The following is a 17,788-nucleotide window of genomic DNA, read 5'->3' as shown; positions in this document are numbered from 1 at the left end:
ACACACACACACACACACACACACACACACACACACACACACACACAAACAGCGAGGCCTCGGCCACGCAAACCCCTCGACGAGGCCGCAGCAAGCCGAGCCGGGCTGTTTTGGGACCGGCGGTAGGGAAACAAATGACAGCTCAAGAGCCTCGTAGCCTCCGATTACATGTTTCTGTCCGTCCGCTGTACTCTCCTCTTCAGCTATTGTGCACTTTGAAGGGCCTGATTTACAGCGCATAAGAGGTGCGGCGCTCGTGCATTGTTCCTCCGGTGCGTACAGCAACTATTAGCCGTCAATGGCTCTCAAAAACCAGGGCCCTTTAAGATGTTGTTCACTCCTGAATTGGAAAGAAAATATAAGAAAAGGGAAGAAAAAAAAAGAAAGAAAAAGAAGAAATAACACCTCTTCTTGCCATTCAGACCCACGCTACAAAACAAGACCCTCGGACAATTTTTCGCCACCCAATCCTGAAAAGAGAAGGAGGGAGAGACAGAGCTGGAGAAAAGGAGGCTATAGTGGGACAAGTTTCAATTAATTTTCTTCAAAAGGGGACCAGATTAAATGTTTCCGGCCTGCTGAAGTGTTCATTTCACAGAGGGGAAGCGGAGAGAGAGAGAGGGCCGAGAGGGAGGGGAGGGGAGGAGGAGGAGTAGGAGGAGGAGCGGAACAGGGGTGGGGGCGCGATTCTTTCAGTGCCAGTGCACACCAAATAGTGCGGTGGGCAAAGAATGCGCACGGCTCCGAGTCCGTGTGAGAATTGTCCCTCGGACAAAAGGGGGGAGTTACGCCTGTTAAAGCCCAATAAGGCCTGTCAGTCACACAAGGGCCAAGGGGAGAGGAGGAAGGCAGAGCTAAAGGTTCTCCACACAAAGGGAAACAAGCAAGTCCATCTTTTAGCGACAAATCAGTCCTGGAGGTTCCCGTGCTAATATCAACAAGAAAAAAAGATTTTAAAAAAGAGGGAGAAAAATAAACAAGTGAGGGATTTACAAGAGCGGAGAGAATCGGACGTATGCAACACAAAGCAGACGACACACCACGCGCAAAAGATGACACAGAGAAAGTTTGCGGATGAGATTAGAGAGAGCACAAACACACACACACACACCAATGAAATCCAGGTTCCATCCAGCGCCACGCGGACTCGGCTGGTTCAGGAGCACACATGCACCTGCTGCTGCAAAAAACGCACCCCGACAAAACACACACACTGCAAATCCACAATGTGCAAACAGATTTACACTGCACACGAAAGCTGTAAAAGGAAAAGAAGTATGCATAAGCAAGGCAATGTTTTTACAGCTCTCAACGGGCTGACTGCGATTTCCAGGGTAATAATAATTATAATTATAACAGTGAATGTTTTTTTTAATTTGTTTTTTAAAGGAAATGAATGCAGAATAAAATTGACGGAAGTGAAGAAAAGTAGCACTGTGAGGAACAGCTGAGCTCAGGGAGAGAATTGGTGAACACCTGTCAGCAATTAGACTTGGAAGAAAGAAAAGGGCAGCAGGAAATAGATGTGTTCTAATTAAAAGCACTAGTTAAAAACTTCCTGCTCCCGCCCCAAGACCATGTATGGGAGTGTGTGTGTGTGTGTGTGTGTGTGTGCGTGTGGGCGTGCGTGCGTGTGTGTCGTAACACTGAGGGAAAAGCCAGACAAGACACCTTCCTTTCACCTCTCTCTCTCCTCTAAACACATTTTCATTGCTCCTCTTGTGTAATCACCAAACGCAGTTTGGAATTTGCAGCTTGACAGAGTAATAAAAGCTTTATTTATTTATAAGAATGCTTTGGTATGCTGTTTGCCCGTATCAAAAACGCATGCAAAGAGAGAGAGAGTAAAAACCTAATCTTAATTAGCAGACAGTACTTTAATACGGAACCCTTGAACTGTATTCGAACACAAGCAGTGAGGGAGGCGGACAGTAACCGGGCTCCTCCTGGTAAGTGAACCATATGGAGCCGATCAGAACGGCCTGCATTAATGATGCCACTGTCTCCTGACCTTTGGGGACCTGACATCCGTGCAGCGCCCCTTTATAGGAAGCCAGAGGGATGGCCGAGCCCAGACAAACCCCTCTCTTAACTAGGGCACACGCAGGCCCAGTTAGTTGAGGACAAATTGTAATTCATAATATCACTGGGAACAATATCAGTGAGCGATCATTTTGTATTTGTTTAACAGTTATTTCATGTGAACAAAAGTGCAAGAGCTTAGGATATCTGACGTCAGATCGGGTTGTGAAACGTGACGGGAGCTCTTTTTAAGTACCAAGTCAAAAGCAACTGTGCAGTCTCACTTGCTTTTGACTTGGTACATCAAGATATCAGTTTGTGATCTTCCTCAGACACTGACAGGATAGCCTTTTGATTTAATATTCGAGAATATTCAAAGGCCTGCGTGAACACTGGAATGGAACGCAATATGAGGCATATTTCTTTTTTTTCCAATTCTGTCTGGCTGAGTGCTTTAAGTTCGATTAAATTCATTCTTAGCCACAACACGGCACTGTTCGAGGCGGATTTCCAGTAAGTTCAGCAGTGGCAGAAGGCACCATTGTGTTGTTACAGAAAGCTATCGGGCTTCTAAAGCTAATCCCAAAGAAATGTCATGCGTTTCTTGAGCAGCGGCCAAGAAAAACACGCTGTCTGTCCCAGAGTCCAGCCACAGGGATCGATTCCCACTTTTACTGGGAAATGGAAAAGTTTGTTATGATTGCTTTGAAGATTCCTGTGGTTTCCTCTTACTCCATGAGTTTGTGTAAGAGCACCACTGTGTTTTTTTTTTTTAAAAGACACCCAGAGGTGAAAGAGAGAAAACTCACGGGTATATGTAGCCTTATTTAGTTTTTGCATGTATTGCAACTTGTTCTTTTACAAAGTTGTTACACACAAAAAATAAAAAAACTTTCTGATCATTCCATTCATCCTTTTTTTTTTTTTTTTTTTTTTTTTTACTTCTAAAGTGGGGCCAATATTTGGAACTTACCCACTGCACCTCTTGCGTGTCCTCCACTTTGGGCAACATGATGGCAGGAGGGAGAACCTCAGCCTGCAGGATGACCTGCAGGTCAGCCTCGGCTAAGCCACTGGACACAGAGTTCACCCTCACACACTTCTCCGTCCGGCCCAGGTCCAGCTCCGCTAGCATCCTGGGAATCATCTCCCTGGCCTCAGTCTGCAGCACGGGGGGAAAAAAACACAGAGAGAAATACAGATTGTTTCATGCGATGCATTTGGGGATTCAAATTCAAAAACGTTTTAGGATTCAAAATAGAACATTTTAAAAAGCTAGCTGTGGAAGATGACTACCCAAGAATAGACGAGCAATATGCTATACGGATCAAAAAAGAAAGGTTGAAAACTGGTGATGTGTTAAAAAAAGAAATGCACTGATGCAAATCAGTTCCATTCACCCCCCCCCCCCCAAAAAAAAGAAGAATAAATACTAGATAAATTGTTAAAGAATGAAAATAAAAGTCCAATTTCCTCCAAGGAAATGAGGCTATATAAATGATATTGACCATTAAGCATGATCATAAAAATAAACAACACATTGCAGACACAAATAATGTGTCATCATTATCATCATTGACAAAGCATACCTCAATCTGGAATAAATAATAGCAAGATTGAACTTTAACATTTCAAAAAAAATAAAAGAAAATACACAAAATAACAAAGCACAACAGCACTCCAAATTTAACCTCAGTTTATCTCTATACAGTATGCCACCAATCAACAAGACGGTCGCCGCACACTCAACCTTGCTCTCTCAATGCGGGGCATTGTATGAGCTGAGCAGGAAGAGGGACGAGGAGGATGGAAAAAAATCAAAAGGGAAGCCTACAGTCCCGACTTCTATCGGGAACTCAGTAGCACACGCCGCTATATTCAAACCAGATGCTGGGCCACGGGAACGGCAAGAGAGAGAGAGGGAGAGGGAGATATGGAGGGATGGAGTGGGGAGAGAAGTCCAGGCTGGCGAGAGGAGAGAGGCTCTCTGGGAGAAATGTGGTCCGAGTTAAGCAGCAACGAGGAAACGGTAGCTTAGGAGATGTCAGGTCGGATCAGAGGCTCGAGCCTTTGAGTGCTTGTGTATGTGTGAGTTGTGGAGATGCTCAGATTGGGATTTTTCTTCCTCCCCTCCATTTCCATATATACATACTTAGAAAATTCACTCATAAGAAATAATTTAAAAAAAACCTGGATGTGCAAGAAATGTTTTGGAGATGCTTATTCGTGAAATTAAATGGGGTTGATGAATAAAAATGCGTTGCCGGTGGATGGTGTCATCCTGCAACGTGATGCAGACGCTTTGGATTTACTGCAAAAAGAAAAAAACCTCTTGAGTGGAATATCTAAACAGGCTGATCATTGGAAGAGCGAAGTCATGTGGGTGTTCATGAAAGAGAGACCGCAGACAGTTATAACACGGAGAGCCCATACATCACAGTCCCTTGTAAAACAAATAAAGTAAAATACTACAGCGGACTACAGTCAACCTAGGATCAGTTGTACGAGAGCTTATGGGGCGCCCTCAGGGGTCACGGGACAAACTTCTGAGACAAAACAGATCTCACTCTGATCTCCTGGAATGCAGAACTGTACTTGATACGAACGCCCCTCCAGTATCAATAAAAATACGGTATCAAAGTACATATCAAAGATTTGCACAGAGTTAATGGGGGGTCACGAGTGGGCTGTGTCGTCTGTGTCCGCCTTCTACCTCATTGAATGAGACAAGAGGGACTGTCCCGCCGCACGATGAGAGCGCTGTGATCTTTGACGTCGTTTTTTTGCTGCGACGTCGCTCTCGTCGATCCGAGACGGACCCGTAAAAATGCACCGCGGTAACTTAAAACGGATGGGGCGCTTTACACAGCAGTAATTCACTCGTTCATAAACCTGCTACTTGGTGGATTACATTCTGTCTGTCCCCCCCAGTTCATGGTGACTGGAGAAAATTGATCTGTGAGAACCCGCTCGGCCGCCTGGTAATGCCGGGAGTCACATTGATCCCTGACCGAACCAAAATAAATAGCGAGCCAGAAATGATCAAAAAGCATGCTTTATAATGTTCGCAGGATCAAATAGACTGGGGAGGGCCGGGTATCCCGCTCCAGCCGCAGCTTCTGCATGTATTAAAATTCTTATAATGTAACCAGAGACCGCTCTTTGCAAGAATTGTCTCCTGCGCTTTTCTCCTTTCGCGACGGTATTTCTGAAACCGTGACGCTGGGGAATGGCTAAAAAGGAAAAGGCCGGGTCACCACGCACGCAGTCCTTTTCTTTTATCTCGCTGTCTCTGGAAAAGGTGAGATATTATTCCGACAGACACCTTGACCCCTACGGGCTCCGCTACTCCGAGCTTGAATAAAAGCCCTTTGAAAAGCAGATATTTTACATTAATGGACAGCCATCCAACAAGTTGCCTCAAAGCTCCCTCCCCAATCACCTGGTGTCCCATGGAGAGCTCGCCCCAGCATCAGCTCCATCTCTTCTTTGATTCCCCCCCATCCTCCTCATCATCATGAGAAGCTGACACACATGCGGGCGGGCAGGCGATCAGTTGGCCAGGGCAGGTAGGGGCCCTCATAAGGTGTAGACGAGAAGCTTTTTCAAGTGTGCCAAAAGGCTGACCTTTGCGAAGAGCGAGGTCAGCTCCTCGACACGCAGTCTGAGCCTGGACGCTCAGGACCCTAGTGAGTGCTGTGTTGTGTGTGTGTGTGCGTGACGCAGCGTGGCCGCTGCCTAGCAGACGCCACATGAGACCATCCTAACTGATGCGTGTACGGTCCGCGGTGGGACGGCCTTCCTCTGGTGGATGTCCGATGTCAAACATCGCCTCTGGACACACTCGCTGGGTATAGACTCACATTCTCAACTTGAATTAGATCACAGGGCGACGGTTGTGAGCGTCTATACTGGATAGAAAGTGAGGAAAGATAACAAGGCAGGAAATGTGGATTAGACAAGACACAAGAAAGGGGAAGAATCAATTTTGTCTAGAAAAAAAAAAAAGTTGTGGGCATCAACATACTGAGAAACAGCAAAACACATAATAGACTAATGAGATGAATTTAACAAGTCAGTCTCTCACTCAAAAACATCTTGTACCGTATGTAGATCATACCTTTTGTCGCTGACACACTGCCTTCAAACAGCAGAGTGATGTGTCATGTATTCTGGAAGTCTATGTAGTTTTGTGTGAAAAGAGTGGGAAACTCACGAGTACTTGGTTTTCCTTTTTTTTCCCTGGCGTTTTGCACCCCGCTGTGCTACTCGCGATGCCATTTAAAATGAGCTGTAGACTATCTCAGGTGAAGTGCTGCCTGCCTGAAGTGTGACTGTGTACACATTTGTTCATCTGTCTCTGTCAGAGAGTGTGTGTGTGTGTGTGTGTGTGTGTGTGTGTGTGTGTGTGTGTGTGTGTGTGTGTTAGCAGGCTTCAAGTCATCGAGGATGGGTTTTGACAAGTGACACGCTGCACTCCAGACAGCTGAAGTGAGATGACTGACTAATTCAGGGCTACGTTGATAACTGAGACGTAGCGGAAAGGGGATTTCAGGCCTTCACTCCCATCAGTCGGAGGCGCGGCCGTGTTATCCGTTATCCTGTCAGGACAGACAACGAGCAGGGTGGAGGAGGAGGAAATCAGGAAAACCTGCTTGTCATTGTGGGTCAAAACTGACAGCCTGAGGTAGAGGAACAGCTAGTTATTACACACTGTTTATTCACTTTAATTAGCCATGAAAGGAGCTCATTACGGCTCTTTGGTTATACTTCGTTACAAGCTGCACTGCAATGGTTTGGGGAAATTAATTCCCGAGGCTCGTCATTCGGTATCTTTAGTATATTCTCTGCATAATTGAAATGATTTACAGTTTTTATTCGTTGGTGATTATGCATCAGTTTGTTTCCCAGCAATTTAGTCCTATTTTGCAACTCCCAGTACAGCTGTCTCACCACAACATAGAGGAATAATTACTCTTAACTTGACATCTCTATTAGCTTTATTTTAAAACAATTATTGATTTTAAGACTGTAATTACTATCAAGGTCTCTAGATGACTTACATTTGGCTTTTCTTACTGAGCTTCAGGGCATTGTCAAATCCTGACCCTGTCAAGTATTCCTGTACCATACAATATCCAGCACACTACAAAACGTTGTAAAACGATGACACAATATCATATCCAGGCAATATGATTCCACAGACAGTTAATTAACGATGATATTTCCAAACCCTACCAGATGACAAAGGAGCAAAAGCATCTTTATGTAAACTCAGAAAAGCAGAGCATTTTACAAAATTGCACAAATTAACCAATTGAAATACGTTAATGAAGCGCAAACAACCATTTAAAAAGGTGCACAGCCGTTTTCATGACTTTAGGATGGCAGTCTAATGTAACCTAGGAATCCGCTACAATGTGCTTGAGGGCAAATGAAACCGAAGAGGCAGTATAATGCAGGGAAATAAGAAGTCCTTGTAAGGATGGACTTCTCAACTTGGTTTCATGATCCGTTAATGTGATCACGATGCTAATAAGGTGAGGAAGGTGTGAAAACACGACAAGTAAAGTGCAAACATTTGTCTTAAGGCGACATGTGGAAAGTGCAACCACTGTAATTGTGCGATGTCGACAAATGGCCAATGACACCTTTTCTGATCAATGCTAAATGTGCCGCTTTATTTTAATATTTTAATAATAAAGAAATTCCAAGAGGGTTATTAAACTTGATTTATTCTCATTTTTACATTTTCATTTCTTACTTGAACTAATATATTACCCTTGAGTATATCTTGATACTATAATTTGTATGTCAAACTGATTTGATATCATATATGTAGAAAATGATTTTCCATCTTCTCTTTCATCCAAATTGTTTTCATCAGTGTTAGAAGAGCATTTTAGAATAGTATATAATAGCTAGCTGGGGTTCCGTCATTTTAACGTGCCATTAAGACGGAACAATTTAAGTGAAATTCTTGCAAAATAAGAGAGGTTGCTTATATCCCCCCCCCCCCCATGCACACATGGGGGGGGGGGGGGGGGGGGGAATACATCTGCTCCATTCCTGTCCTCCTCCCCATTCTTTCATGTTTTTCCTCTCCTCATCGCCTTCTCCATCATCACTCCTCCTACTGGGGGTTTACTCTCAAAGTGTTGCGTTGCGCGGCCCACGTAGCACAGAGCGGCGCGGGCTGCGGCGCTGCCAGTGAAAACACAAGAGTGTAACGGGATAATTAGAGCAGGAGAGAGGGCCTCTCTGTTCTCCGCGTCTCACCGTTTTCCCGATTCCCCCGCTCGGCCTCGCCCCTTAACCCAGGGTATCTGGATCGGCTGCATGAGTGTGGGTTTCAAAAGATCCTCCAAAGAACAGAGAAAGCTCAAATGTTATCTATGGCTTATATTGTTACGTGAAAGGACGTGAGAGCACGAGTTTAAAACTCCCCCCCCCCCCCCCCCTTTGAGTCACTTTCTATGTGCTCTAACAACAAGCCACGCCCTCTCCACAACGAATGCTAACCACAGCGCTGTCATCACTCTCCTCTGCACCCTGACCTCTCGTTTGCCCTGCCCTCCCAAAAGGACTCCAATCGATACCAGACACATGACTCTTAAGACACACACTGTGACAGACGGTAAGGCTTGGATCTGCAGGTCTTTCTAATCTGGCTGGGACGGGGTCTATTTTCTGGCTGAGCATCCCGTTTGTGAGTCTTGGCAGTCTGACTGGGAGTTTCTCTCCAGTCTCCCTGGTCCTCTGAGGTGTTGAGTGCACAAGTAGACAAACGCGCGCGCACACACAAGAACATGCCTACGGACGTAAATGAACACACGCCGACACACGCTAAATACAAATGTTCAGTATTCATAATTCAACTGGCTAACATTATTTCCCAGGAGCTCTTTCTGTCAAAGAGTTTAGTCGCTTGAATCCACTTAAATGGAGAGCAGATCTTTCAGTGTCCTCTGGAATAACACGGCGAGCATTGAACTGAGGTCACGTATCAGTTTAGACAGTTAGCTGCATAATTTATGTTAAATTGATAAATCTCTGGTGTCAGGTGCAGTTCATGCATAGACCATGGCTCTTATATTGACTGTGTTACAACCAGCAAAAGTTAATAGACCATAATAATGTCATCCACTCTAAGAGAGAGAATGGTATCAGTGTGTGCAACCTGACATCAGGTTAAACAGTCGGGGTTAACAACTCTATCAATGAACCACTACTACATACACAACAGTTTCTCAGTCGCTTGTTATAGAACTCAAAGTAAAGCCAGAAACAGAAATGCCTTTTATGAATAGGAAACATTAAATATGATTTTAAAACACTCAAAAACTTTCACTTTGCTGTTGTAAATTTGAACTGAAACACAAAATTGTCAACTCAACAGACCAGATGCAATGTTGGCCTATGATCGCCTTTTCTTGCATTAGACGTTACAGTTAATGTTAAACTACGACGTGACACCAATACAATTAAACCTAAACTGAATGCCTTCGTGAAGTTTATAATTGTTATTCTTTGTTGAGATTGTAGCAGGGAGGTGTTCAGTCGCCGCTCAACCAATTGTTCAAGCTGTAGTTTGTCTTGCTGAATAGGATTGCATTATATTTCATGGCGTTCTGTGGTCTTATGGTGCCCCTTTATGTGTATGACACGGAAGATTATTATTAACTAAAAATGAATAGGACCTTCAGTAGCTTCTATGTCGTACAGTACACAGAGCTTATTGTTACAGGCAGCAGTTCCACAAACATTTATTGATGAAAAGAGCGCTCAAAAAGACATCTGCAATCTCTACAATCAAACGAATATCTCTTCTAAGCTCTAATTGCTGAAATTTTGCTGACAAGAACAATCAAAGTTAACCTGACGAGTCAGATAGTTTGTTACGCATGCAGAACCATCTGAGGAACAGTCATTGGAAACTGTTTGGAAAAAGAGCAGGCACTTTCAAAAGATACTTGGCAGGTGATTGGATGAACCATCTGTCAATCAAACTCTTGAGAGAGAGAAAACATATTTTTCCATCGAGAAAAGCCTTCAGTGAGGTCCTTTGCTTGTTCAATGAAGAAATGCTCTCCAGTTCTGATATAACTGATGCTATTGCAGCCGCCATTGTTGTTTTGAACAAACAGTCACCTCACACACCGAAGACACGCTCGTAGCAGCTCGTAGCTCCTAACATTTTTAGGCAACCAAAATGTTACCCTTAACTTTCATGAAATGAAAACAGACTCTGGAAGGGGTTACATCCTGTGTTCACAACACGAGCGACACAGCAACATTCTACTCTAAGTCATTTTCAATGGAAGCCGCTAACATGAAGCTACAAACTGATGCATGACACTTGTCGATCCGTGACAGACGTGAAGCGCTACAAATCAAAGTTAAGCTTGACTTCTTTCAGCACTCCAATGACGCTGTGAAACGCCAACCAATCATGTGTTTTGGTTTCACCCCGTTCCATCTGAATAAATGTCGTTAGCCAGGTCCCGGTGCAACTTATCGACATAACTACGTCAACGAGCACTTCAATGGCGACAATGTCACAGGCCACGCCGGCCAAATAGTTGCTTTTGTCACTCAAAGTATGAATACGAGCATTAGATGGCGGATAGCATTCGATGACACAGCCAAACCAGGCAAGGTAGTGAACTGTCAACCACAAGGTAGCCGCGTTTTTTTGTTCGCCACCATCTTGTTTTTTTGCAACCAGAGGTCACAAGAAAGGGTGGAGCCCTGAAGTACAAACAGAATGCTGGATAAGACATTTTGAGGTGACCAAAATGTTACAATTGACTTTCATGAACTGGAAACACACTGTGAAACGGGGAAAAGTGGCAGCGACCTGTCAATAACAAGGTAGCCACTCCATAAAGCATACTCTGCTTTATGGTCTATTTGACTCTAAATGGACCATAATTTACTAAATGAACATCATGCTGTATTGAAGAAGACTTGAAACTAGAGATTGAGACCATAAACTCATGTTTACTGAGGTAATAAATCAAGAGAGAAGTAGAGTCATTTTCTCGTAGACTTCTACATTATCTGACTTCTTTTTACAACCAGAAAGGTCCCCCCCCGCCCCTCATGGCCATTAGAGAGAATTCAGGTTTAAAACACTTCTGCATTGGCTTCACATTTCAGATGTGGAGGTTGCCGCCTGCTTAAAGCCTGACAACTTTCCACAAATTGCATCAATTAAACATGGCGAATCGTGTATGTCTGGAGGTTGTAATCACATCCGTGTACTCATAAAAATGTGAAATCCCGGAGTGAAGGGTCTCTGGCTTCCACATGGACCCAATAAAAGCTAATGCTACTCGACTAGTAACTATGTTGGATGGATTAAACGGCATCAGATAGAAAAATACTGAAGTAACTAATTTTAAGCACTAACAAGTGGTCCTGCTTCTCTAATACACTGATGGTGTATGCAGGACACTGGTCCTCCGTCACACTCGACTGATGCACAGTGAGCTGCAGACTGTAACAATACGTGTATGCGCTTGCATGCATGTGCATTTGTGCGTGAATGTCTGTCCGCATGTGTCTCACTTGTGTGTGTGTGTGTGTGTGTTCTGCATGCCTTGTGTACCCATGTGCATTCGCGGGCGCGTGCTGGTGTGTGAGAGGTGCTCCCCGTCGCGTCAGCCGCGCCACCATGCCATCTGGAGAGGAAATCGAGTGTGAAGTACAGTATAGTTTGGGACCAAGCTCCGTGGCAGCGGCTCAGCAGTTAGTTCATTAGTTCCAAACTTCCAGGGATTAGGAGAGAATCTCTACGGCAGGGAGGCAAGGGAGGGGGGGAGTCGGGGAGGATGGAGGGACCCATGTGGGGAAAAGAGATGGAGAGAGAGAGAGAGAGAGAGAGAGAAAACACCAGGAGGAACACTGGACCATAGGGCACAGAGAGACAGAGAGATAACATGAGAGAGAGAGCTAAGCAATTTTAACCCCGAGGACCCCGGCGAGGGGAGATGAGCGAGAGAGGGGGACAATGAGAGAGAACAAGACAGCGAGGGAGAGAGGAGAGAGGACAGGTGTAGCCGTCAGTTCCGCTCCGGGGTTTCAACCTGCCCTCCCTCTTCCTCCACCCCACTGATCATACAGATATGATGATATGTGTAAGAGTGTTAGAGCAGTCAGCCTCGTCTTCCCTCCCCTCCCCTCCTCCTCCTCCTCTCCCCTCTGGGTCTGTGGTGACAGTTAGCAAGCTCTAGGTGGCTCCTACCCTTTACTCCTTTATCTCATCTCCCTGGCTCGTAAGCAGCCGGCGTTACTGCCGAGCCGGAGCGCGGACATTTTTCGGAGTCAAAGCGGCAGGCAATTAAAGCGGGCACCGCCGGATTTCAATTTTCATGGGGAGGGGGTGGACTGACCTTCATGGCGTACCTTTTTTGTCATGAATATCCTTCCCTGTTTTAAGGTGAAGGTGACAGATAATGAAAAGAATACATTAGTGAACACATAATAGGAGGGTGGTTGTGGGCAGTAGCCCCATTTAAGGCCTATCCACGCATACCCATAACCCTTTGCTGCCTTTCACCAAAACAGCGGTTTAGCGTGGCATTTAGCGAGCTCAGTCTCTGCTTTGCTTCTATTCTATCTCCCTAGAAAAAAAGAGGAAAAAACAGACATGCATTATGGGACCATTGTTGAGGCCTGGCATCTCTTGGCGAACACACAGTGCTGACTGTGAGGTTGTCATGACGAATATAATCACAGCTACGGTATACGCTGTGGAAATTGTCAGTGCACAGACACACTCGCAATGTAAAAGCTAAATCTAGTCTATTTACGATTCAGCTGGTCCCTGAACAGATCTTAATCTTACATACGAGGAGGAAGGGTAATGTTTTTGACTAGACATTTCGGAGGATAATGACAAAGTCTACCACAAATGACAATTTCTTTTTTTTCGGCCGAGTACTTACGCACACGGGCAGATGTAAAAGCGTCCTGCAACATGTGCATCTGATTTGCATGAACTGCCATGTAGGATCTTTTACATTCAATATATTTGGGCAGAGTCATAAGTCCACAGCGACTTTAAATTAAGTACTATGAAGTGCATCGACGCTCAAAAGGAAGACGAGGAAAACTGGAAATGCGAGCTATTGTGAGCAGATTAACTGGAGGCCGAGGAAGCAACAGGAGACTGTATATACCATATATATATATATATATATATATATATATATATATATATATGGCACTAAATAGCGCAAGTTAGATATTATTGTAATGTTCCGGACCTTTGCCCGAGGAGATTTTCTCAATCTGGACCTTTTGGAATTTTAGTTGAATAGCCCTGCTCTAAAGGGAAGAGACAAGGAAAACCAGGGAGTCCTATTAAGTTACTGCTGATGAAATCCCAACATTTCCCAATTTATGCCTTTGCATCCGATCACAAAAGTTGCATGAAAAAGACTAGTGTAACCACGACCTCAGACATCAGAGTGACATCACGGTGCACTGACACTCCCTAGAGTACGCTCCTACATCACAAAAGCAAAGAGAGAAGCTAAAGTGTAAAAAACACAGTAGAGTTGCTCTTTCATAAGTATTTAAGTGGTTACTTCAATTATTACTGTGAGCCAAAGACTGAAAATCAACAGGCTGTTGCATATTTTTTTTGTCTTGTATGTTGGTTCTAAATGTGGAGCTCCTTAGAAGAGACCTCTTCTGCATCTATTCATTTGGTGCATTATTCTTCACTGGTGTCACTTAAGTGTTTTCTATTATCTCAAAAAATAGGACAGAAGTTGTCTTTACACTCTGTCACCATTTTCATGAGGCAATAATCTCTCTACATACCCAATAAGACTGTTTCTCCAGATTTGACACCGTGTCTACATATGCAGCGTAGTGAGCAGCATGTCAACCGCAACAGCACCAATATTCCATCAGCATCTACTCAGGATGCGTTCAGGAACAGTGCTGTTGTGTAGGGCACTGACATTTTGGCTGCACTATGAGCCCAATACACATCCTAGTCATATTTAAGAAAATAACGTATACGTTTTGATTCCTCACTTCTTATTTTGCATCTCTTAACAGGAACAGCATAAGATATACAGTATATTGCAAGATTACAAAAACGTTCAGTAAATAGGGACAAATGCAATTAGACTGTTTAGCGCAGGGGTCTCAAACTCCCGGCCCGCCACTTCATTTTATGTGGCCCGCGAATCCGCCAGCAAAAAAAAAAAAAAAGAGGAAAAAAAGAAATAAAATTTTTTTTAAAGTTAGACTTGATAATAAAATTATCCCCATAGTCTAAGTTATGAGATAGAAAGTCTAAGTTATGAGATAGAAAGTCATAATGAGATAGAAAGTCAAAATTATTTTTACACTTGAATAAACAATAATCAAATGCAGAGAGTTATTTCACAATATGTTACGAGTAGTTACATTTACAACCGGCCCTTTGTGGGCGACCATGATGCTGATGTGGCCCGGAGTGAAAATGAGTTTGAGACCCCTGGTTTAGCGCCTAAAGAGGGGCTACAAATACTCAGTAAATATCCCACAGTATATGAAATAAAGAGGACAAATAAAAACAATGACTATTTGAAAATTGAATTTTTTAACATCTAGCAAAACGTGAAGAAAGAAAAGGTATTGTGCCAAATTGATTACAAAACATGGAAATTAATATCCAAAACAAATGCTTAAGCGGTAGTCCTGCCAGCCTACACACACACACACACACACACTAGAAGCACAGTTCATCCAACAGAAAAAAAAATATCTTAAGGGAAGTAATAACTACACAACAACCCCCATGGATTTCCAATTGCCACAGTGGAGCAAGAAGCTGCGAGTGTGGGAAGTGAAGAAAGGGTGCCAGTAGGAAAAGTGCATTATGTTATTGAGTTAATGACTCATTTCTACATTACGCAGCATGACCTAGCGACCACATAAAAGGTTACAGGATTTTTGCACACTGTGCCGGACTCTTTTAAAGCCAACGTGGACATCTGTTGTCTAAAAAAATGGCTGAAATCGGATGCCGTGGTTTGCGCTGTGTGGTGCTGATGTAGCCAGATCAGAGAAGGAGAAAGCAACGTGGATATTAGGCAAGGCACTGTAATTGAGGTGCAATACTATTTTCCACAATGTATTGTTGGTATTGTTCGAGTGCTACTGGGAGGTAAGCCTGCTGAGGGAAATTATTCTGCATTTTAAAAAAGAGAATGGAACTGCCCTGTTGCTAATATAATTTACCCCTTTATTTTTAACAGCATATAGCAGGGCCTAAATGGCCTCCTCCACAGGTACAAGCCACAAGCTAACATGGAAACGGCATTTGAAAATAGAAGGAAAAAATGAATCCCATCATATTCAAATTCAGAAGTTTCCTATAACTCAAGACTTTACAGCTGTAATAAATGCCTTTTGTTATAAGTGAAATAAGTGGGTTGGTGAGAGAAAATAGAGTGAGTTTGGAGCAGGGTGCAGGGTGCTTCGAAACAAGATAGAGACATGGACCTGTCACATGCTGACATCCACCGTCTGAGTTCTCCTCAAGCCTGAATGGCTGCTCCAGCGCTGCATTCCTCTCCATAGTTCCCCCTCTCACACATAATAAAGACAGGAGCTCCGACATCCTCCAACTCCATCGCGGGGTCACAGCTTTAGCCTGTCAGTCACACAGGGCCATCGTCTTATTGCCTTTGTCTCCTACAGGAACAGCCTCGAGCCATATCAATCATCTTTATTATCATGACTTAAAAACCTTTGTTGGTTAACTTTTTTTTTTTTTTTAACCCCTTCTTTATCCCCACTCTCCAATCACGATTTCATGGGCAGCTCAGCCGGGCCAATGGGGAGGTCGCGTGGGTGGGGGAAGAATGCTTTTAACCTGCTGCATCTGGTGCTGTCCCACTGCTCGCCCAGCAGGACGTGGTCACCTTGTTTTAAAAGGACTCTGATCGAGGGGCAGCGCAGCCTTTATGCACATCACATAAGAGCCAAACGTGCTTGTTTTAAACATCTCACTTAGGTGGTTTTCCTGTCAGTGATTAAGACCGAGCACCTGTCCCCAATTTCAGTTCCAATCACCCCCCCCATTTCCTTGAGTCACGATCGCACAGCTGTGCATGTGCGTTTACGTTGCTGACCCTCACGCGAAAAAGCTGTGTTTCACTTGTGCGTTGGTGTGTATTTATGTACCTTTCTGCCGAGGGCCACGCCATCCTCACAGTCCAGGACGGCGCAGTCGATATCAAGCGACGCCAGCTTCCTCAATTTCCGCTCGTCGTTGCCGGGGCAGTAGAGAACGGCCCTGCGGGGGATGTAGCGCAGCGAGGGGCCCGCCGAGTGATGGAGAGGACGCCGCGCTTCGGCATGCGCCCACCAGGCTGCGGGCAGGAGCCCACCGCTCTCCCTGTCAACACAAATATAAAAACACACATAAGCACACGTGCATGAGTGTGTGTGCATTTCACGCTCAGACTATATGCACGAATACATTACTCATTAGAACACACTGCATCCATGCAGGGCTAAGGGCAATGAATAATCAAAAGGTTGTTGCTGCATTCATCTTCATAATATCTGCAGTGTTTTTATCATAAAACGTGAGGATCCAGAAGGGAGGCCTCTTTCTCCAGACGGGAGCGAAAGTGTGGAAACGTTTCATTTGCGGAGCTCTGTTTGCCCTTCAGCTGTCCATTGAAGTGGATGAGAGACGCTGACCTGTGCTTTGGCAGCCTTTGTTGAGGACAAACTCACCCAAACACTGAGCCACTCATATGCTAATGCTGCCACACTGCTGAATATCGAGGCAGGAAGTGAATGAGTAAGGGTGTCAGTCAGCGCAGAGTTTGGAGCTGAGTCATGGAAACGTTACAAAGTTTGGGGAAAACAGAGTAGCTGTGTTATTGTAGTTCATGTGTTAAAAAAAAGCCAACTTTTGCACATTCATTGCTACTACTAAAGGTGCAAAACCCTACTATATATATATATGATTCTGCTCTTTCAGTCACACAATGCCTAAATCAAAATTACTCGACAAAAAGTTTTAGGCAATAAAACTACTTGGTTAGTTTTAGGAACAGATCCTTGTTTGGGATAACTACAAAAGTGCCGTTACCGAAGTACGCAAGTTACTTGACAAATAATCCACGTTGACTTCTCGTTTCACATGTAGAACGAACGAAAGGCTGAAAGATCTCTGTGTGTTGGATACATTCACCTCCCCTTCCTTTTGGCCCTGTGTGGGCTTTGCCGGTCTTGATGCTTCCTTGTACACTATTACGTAGATAACATACAACATCATTTCGTGGGATATCTACGAACGCTGGACAAGCCTGACAACTTTCAGTGAATAATCAATGAAACATTCAAGTTACTTTTATTAAGTGTGTTGAAAACCAAACCTCTCTGAGTAAAGCGTCACAAGATTAGTTACATTTTGACGGAAAGAATTACTTTTTTATGTTGGGTGTTTGGCTCAAATGTTCTGTGGTGTTTGCTCTTCAGCGGATGCGTCCTACAAGTATAGAAAATCGTGCAACATACTCTTTTTGGGGGCTATTTTATGTTTATTTAAGCAAATTACTGTAGTTCTCCAGCCCGACACCATGAAAATAAAAAAGGTATTTACTCGGATTGCGACACAATGAAATACCAGGTCGACCGGTTGTTGCCATGCTCCTCATCACATCCACGTGCACGTGTCAAAAAAGTACACGCACACACACACACACACACACACACACACACACACACACACACACAC

General features: G+C 44.1%; 1 protein-coding gene across 1 annotated transcript in view; it reads right to left on the bottom strand.

Moving 5' to 3' along the window:
* The window catches only part of clybl (citrate lyase beta like), a 31,245-nt gene extending 13,463 nt beyond the window's left edge, over window positions 1–17,782 (bottom strand). The window contains exons 1-2 of the mRNA XM_031870104.1: window positions 16,219–17,782; window positions 2,996–3,184 (exon numbers count right to left, since the gene is read on the bottom strand). Coding sequence (XP_031725964.1) covers window positions 2,996–3,184; window positions 16,219–16,488 — 459 coding nt within the window. The 5' untranslated portion in view covers window positions 16,489–17,782. The remainder of the gene's footprint in view (window positions 1–2,995; window positions 3,185–16,218) is intronic.
* Between the last annotated feature and the right edge of the window lie 6 nt (window positions 17,783–17,788).

Source organism: Anarrhichthys ocellatus, unplaced genomic scaffold (assembly GCF_004355925.1).
Source record: "Anarrhichthys ocellatus isolate YVR2014 unplaced genomic scaffold, GSC_Weel_1.0 scaffold51, whole genome shotgun sequence".
Lineage (NCBI taxonomy): Eukaryota > Metazoa > Chordata > Actinopteri > Perciformes > Anarhichadidae > Anarrhichthys > Anarrhichthys ocellatus.
This window is presented reverse-complemented; position numbering and strand designations above follow the sequence as displayed.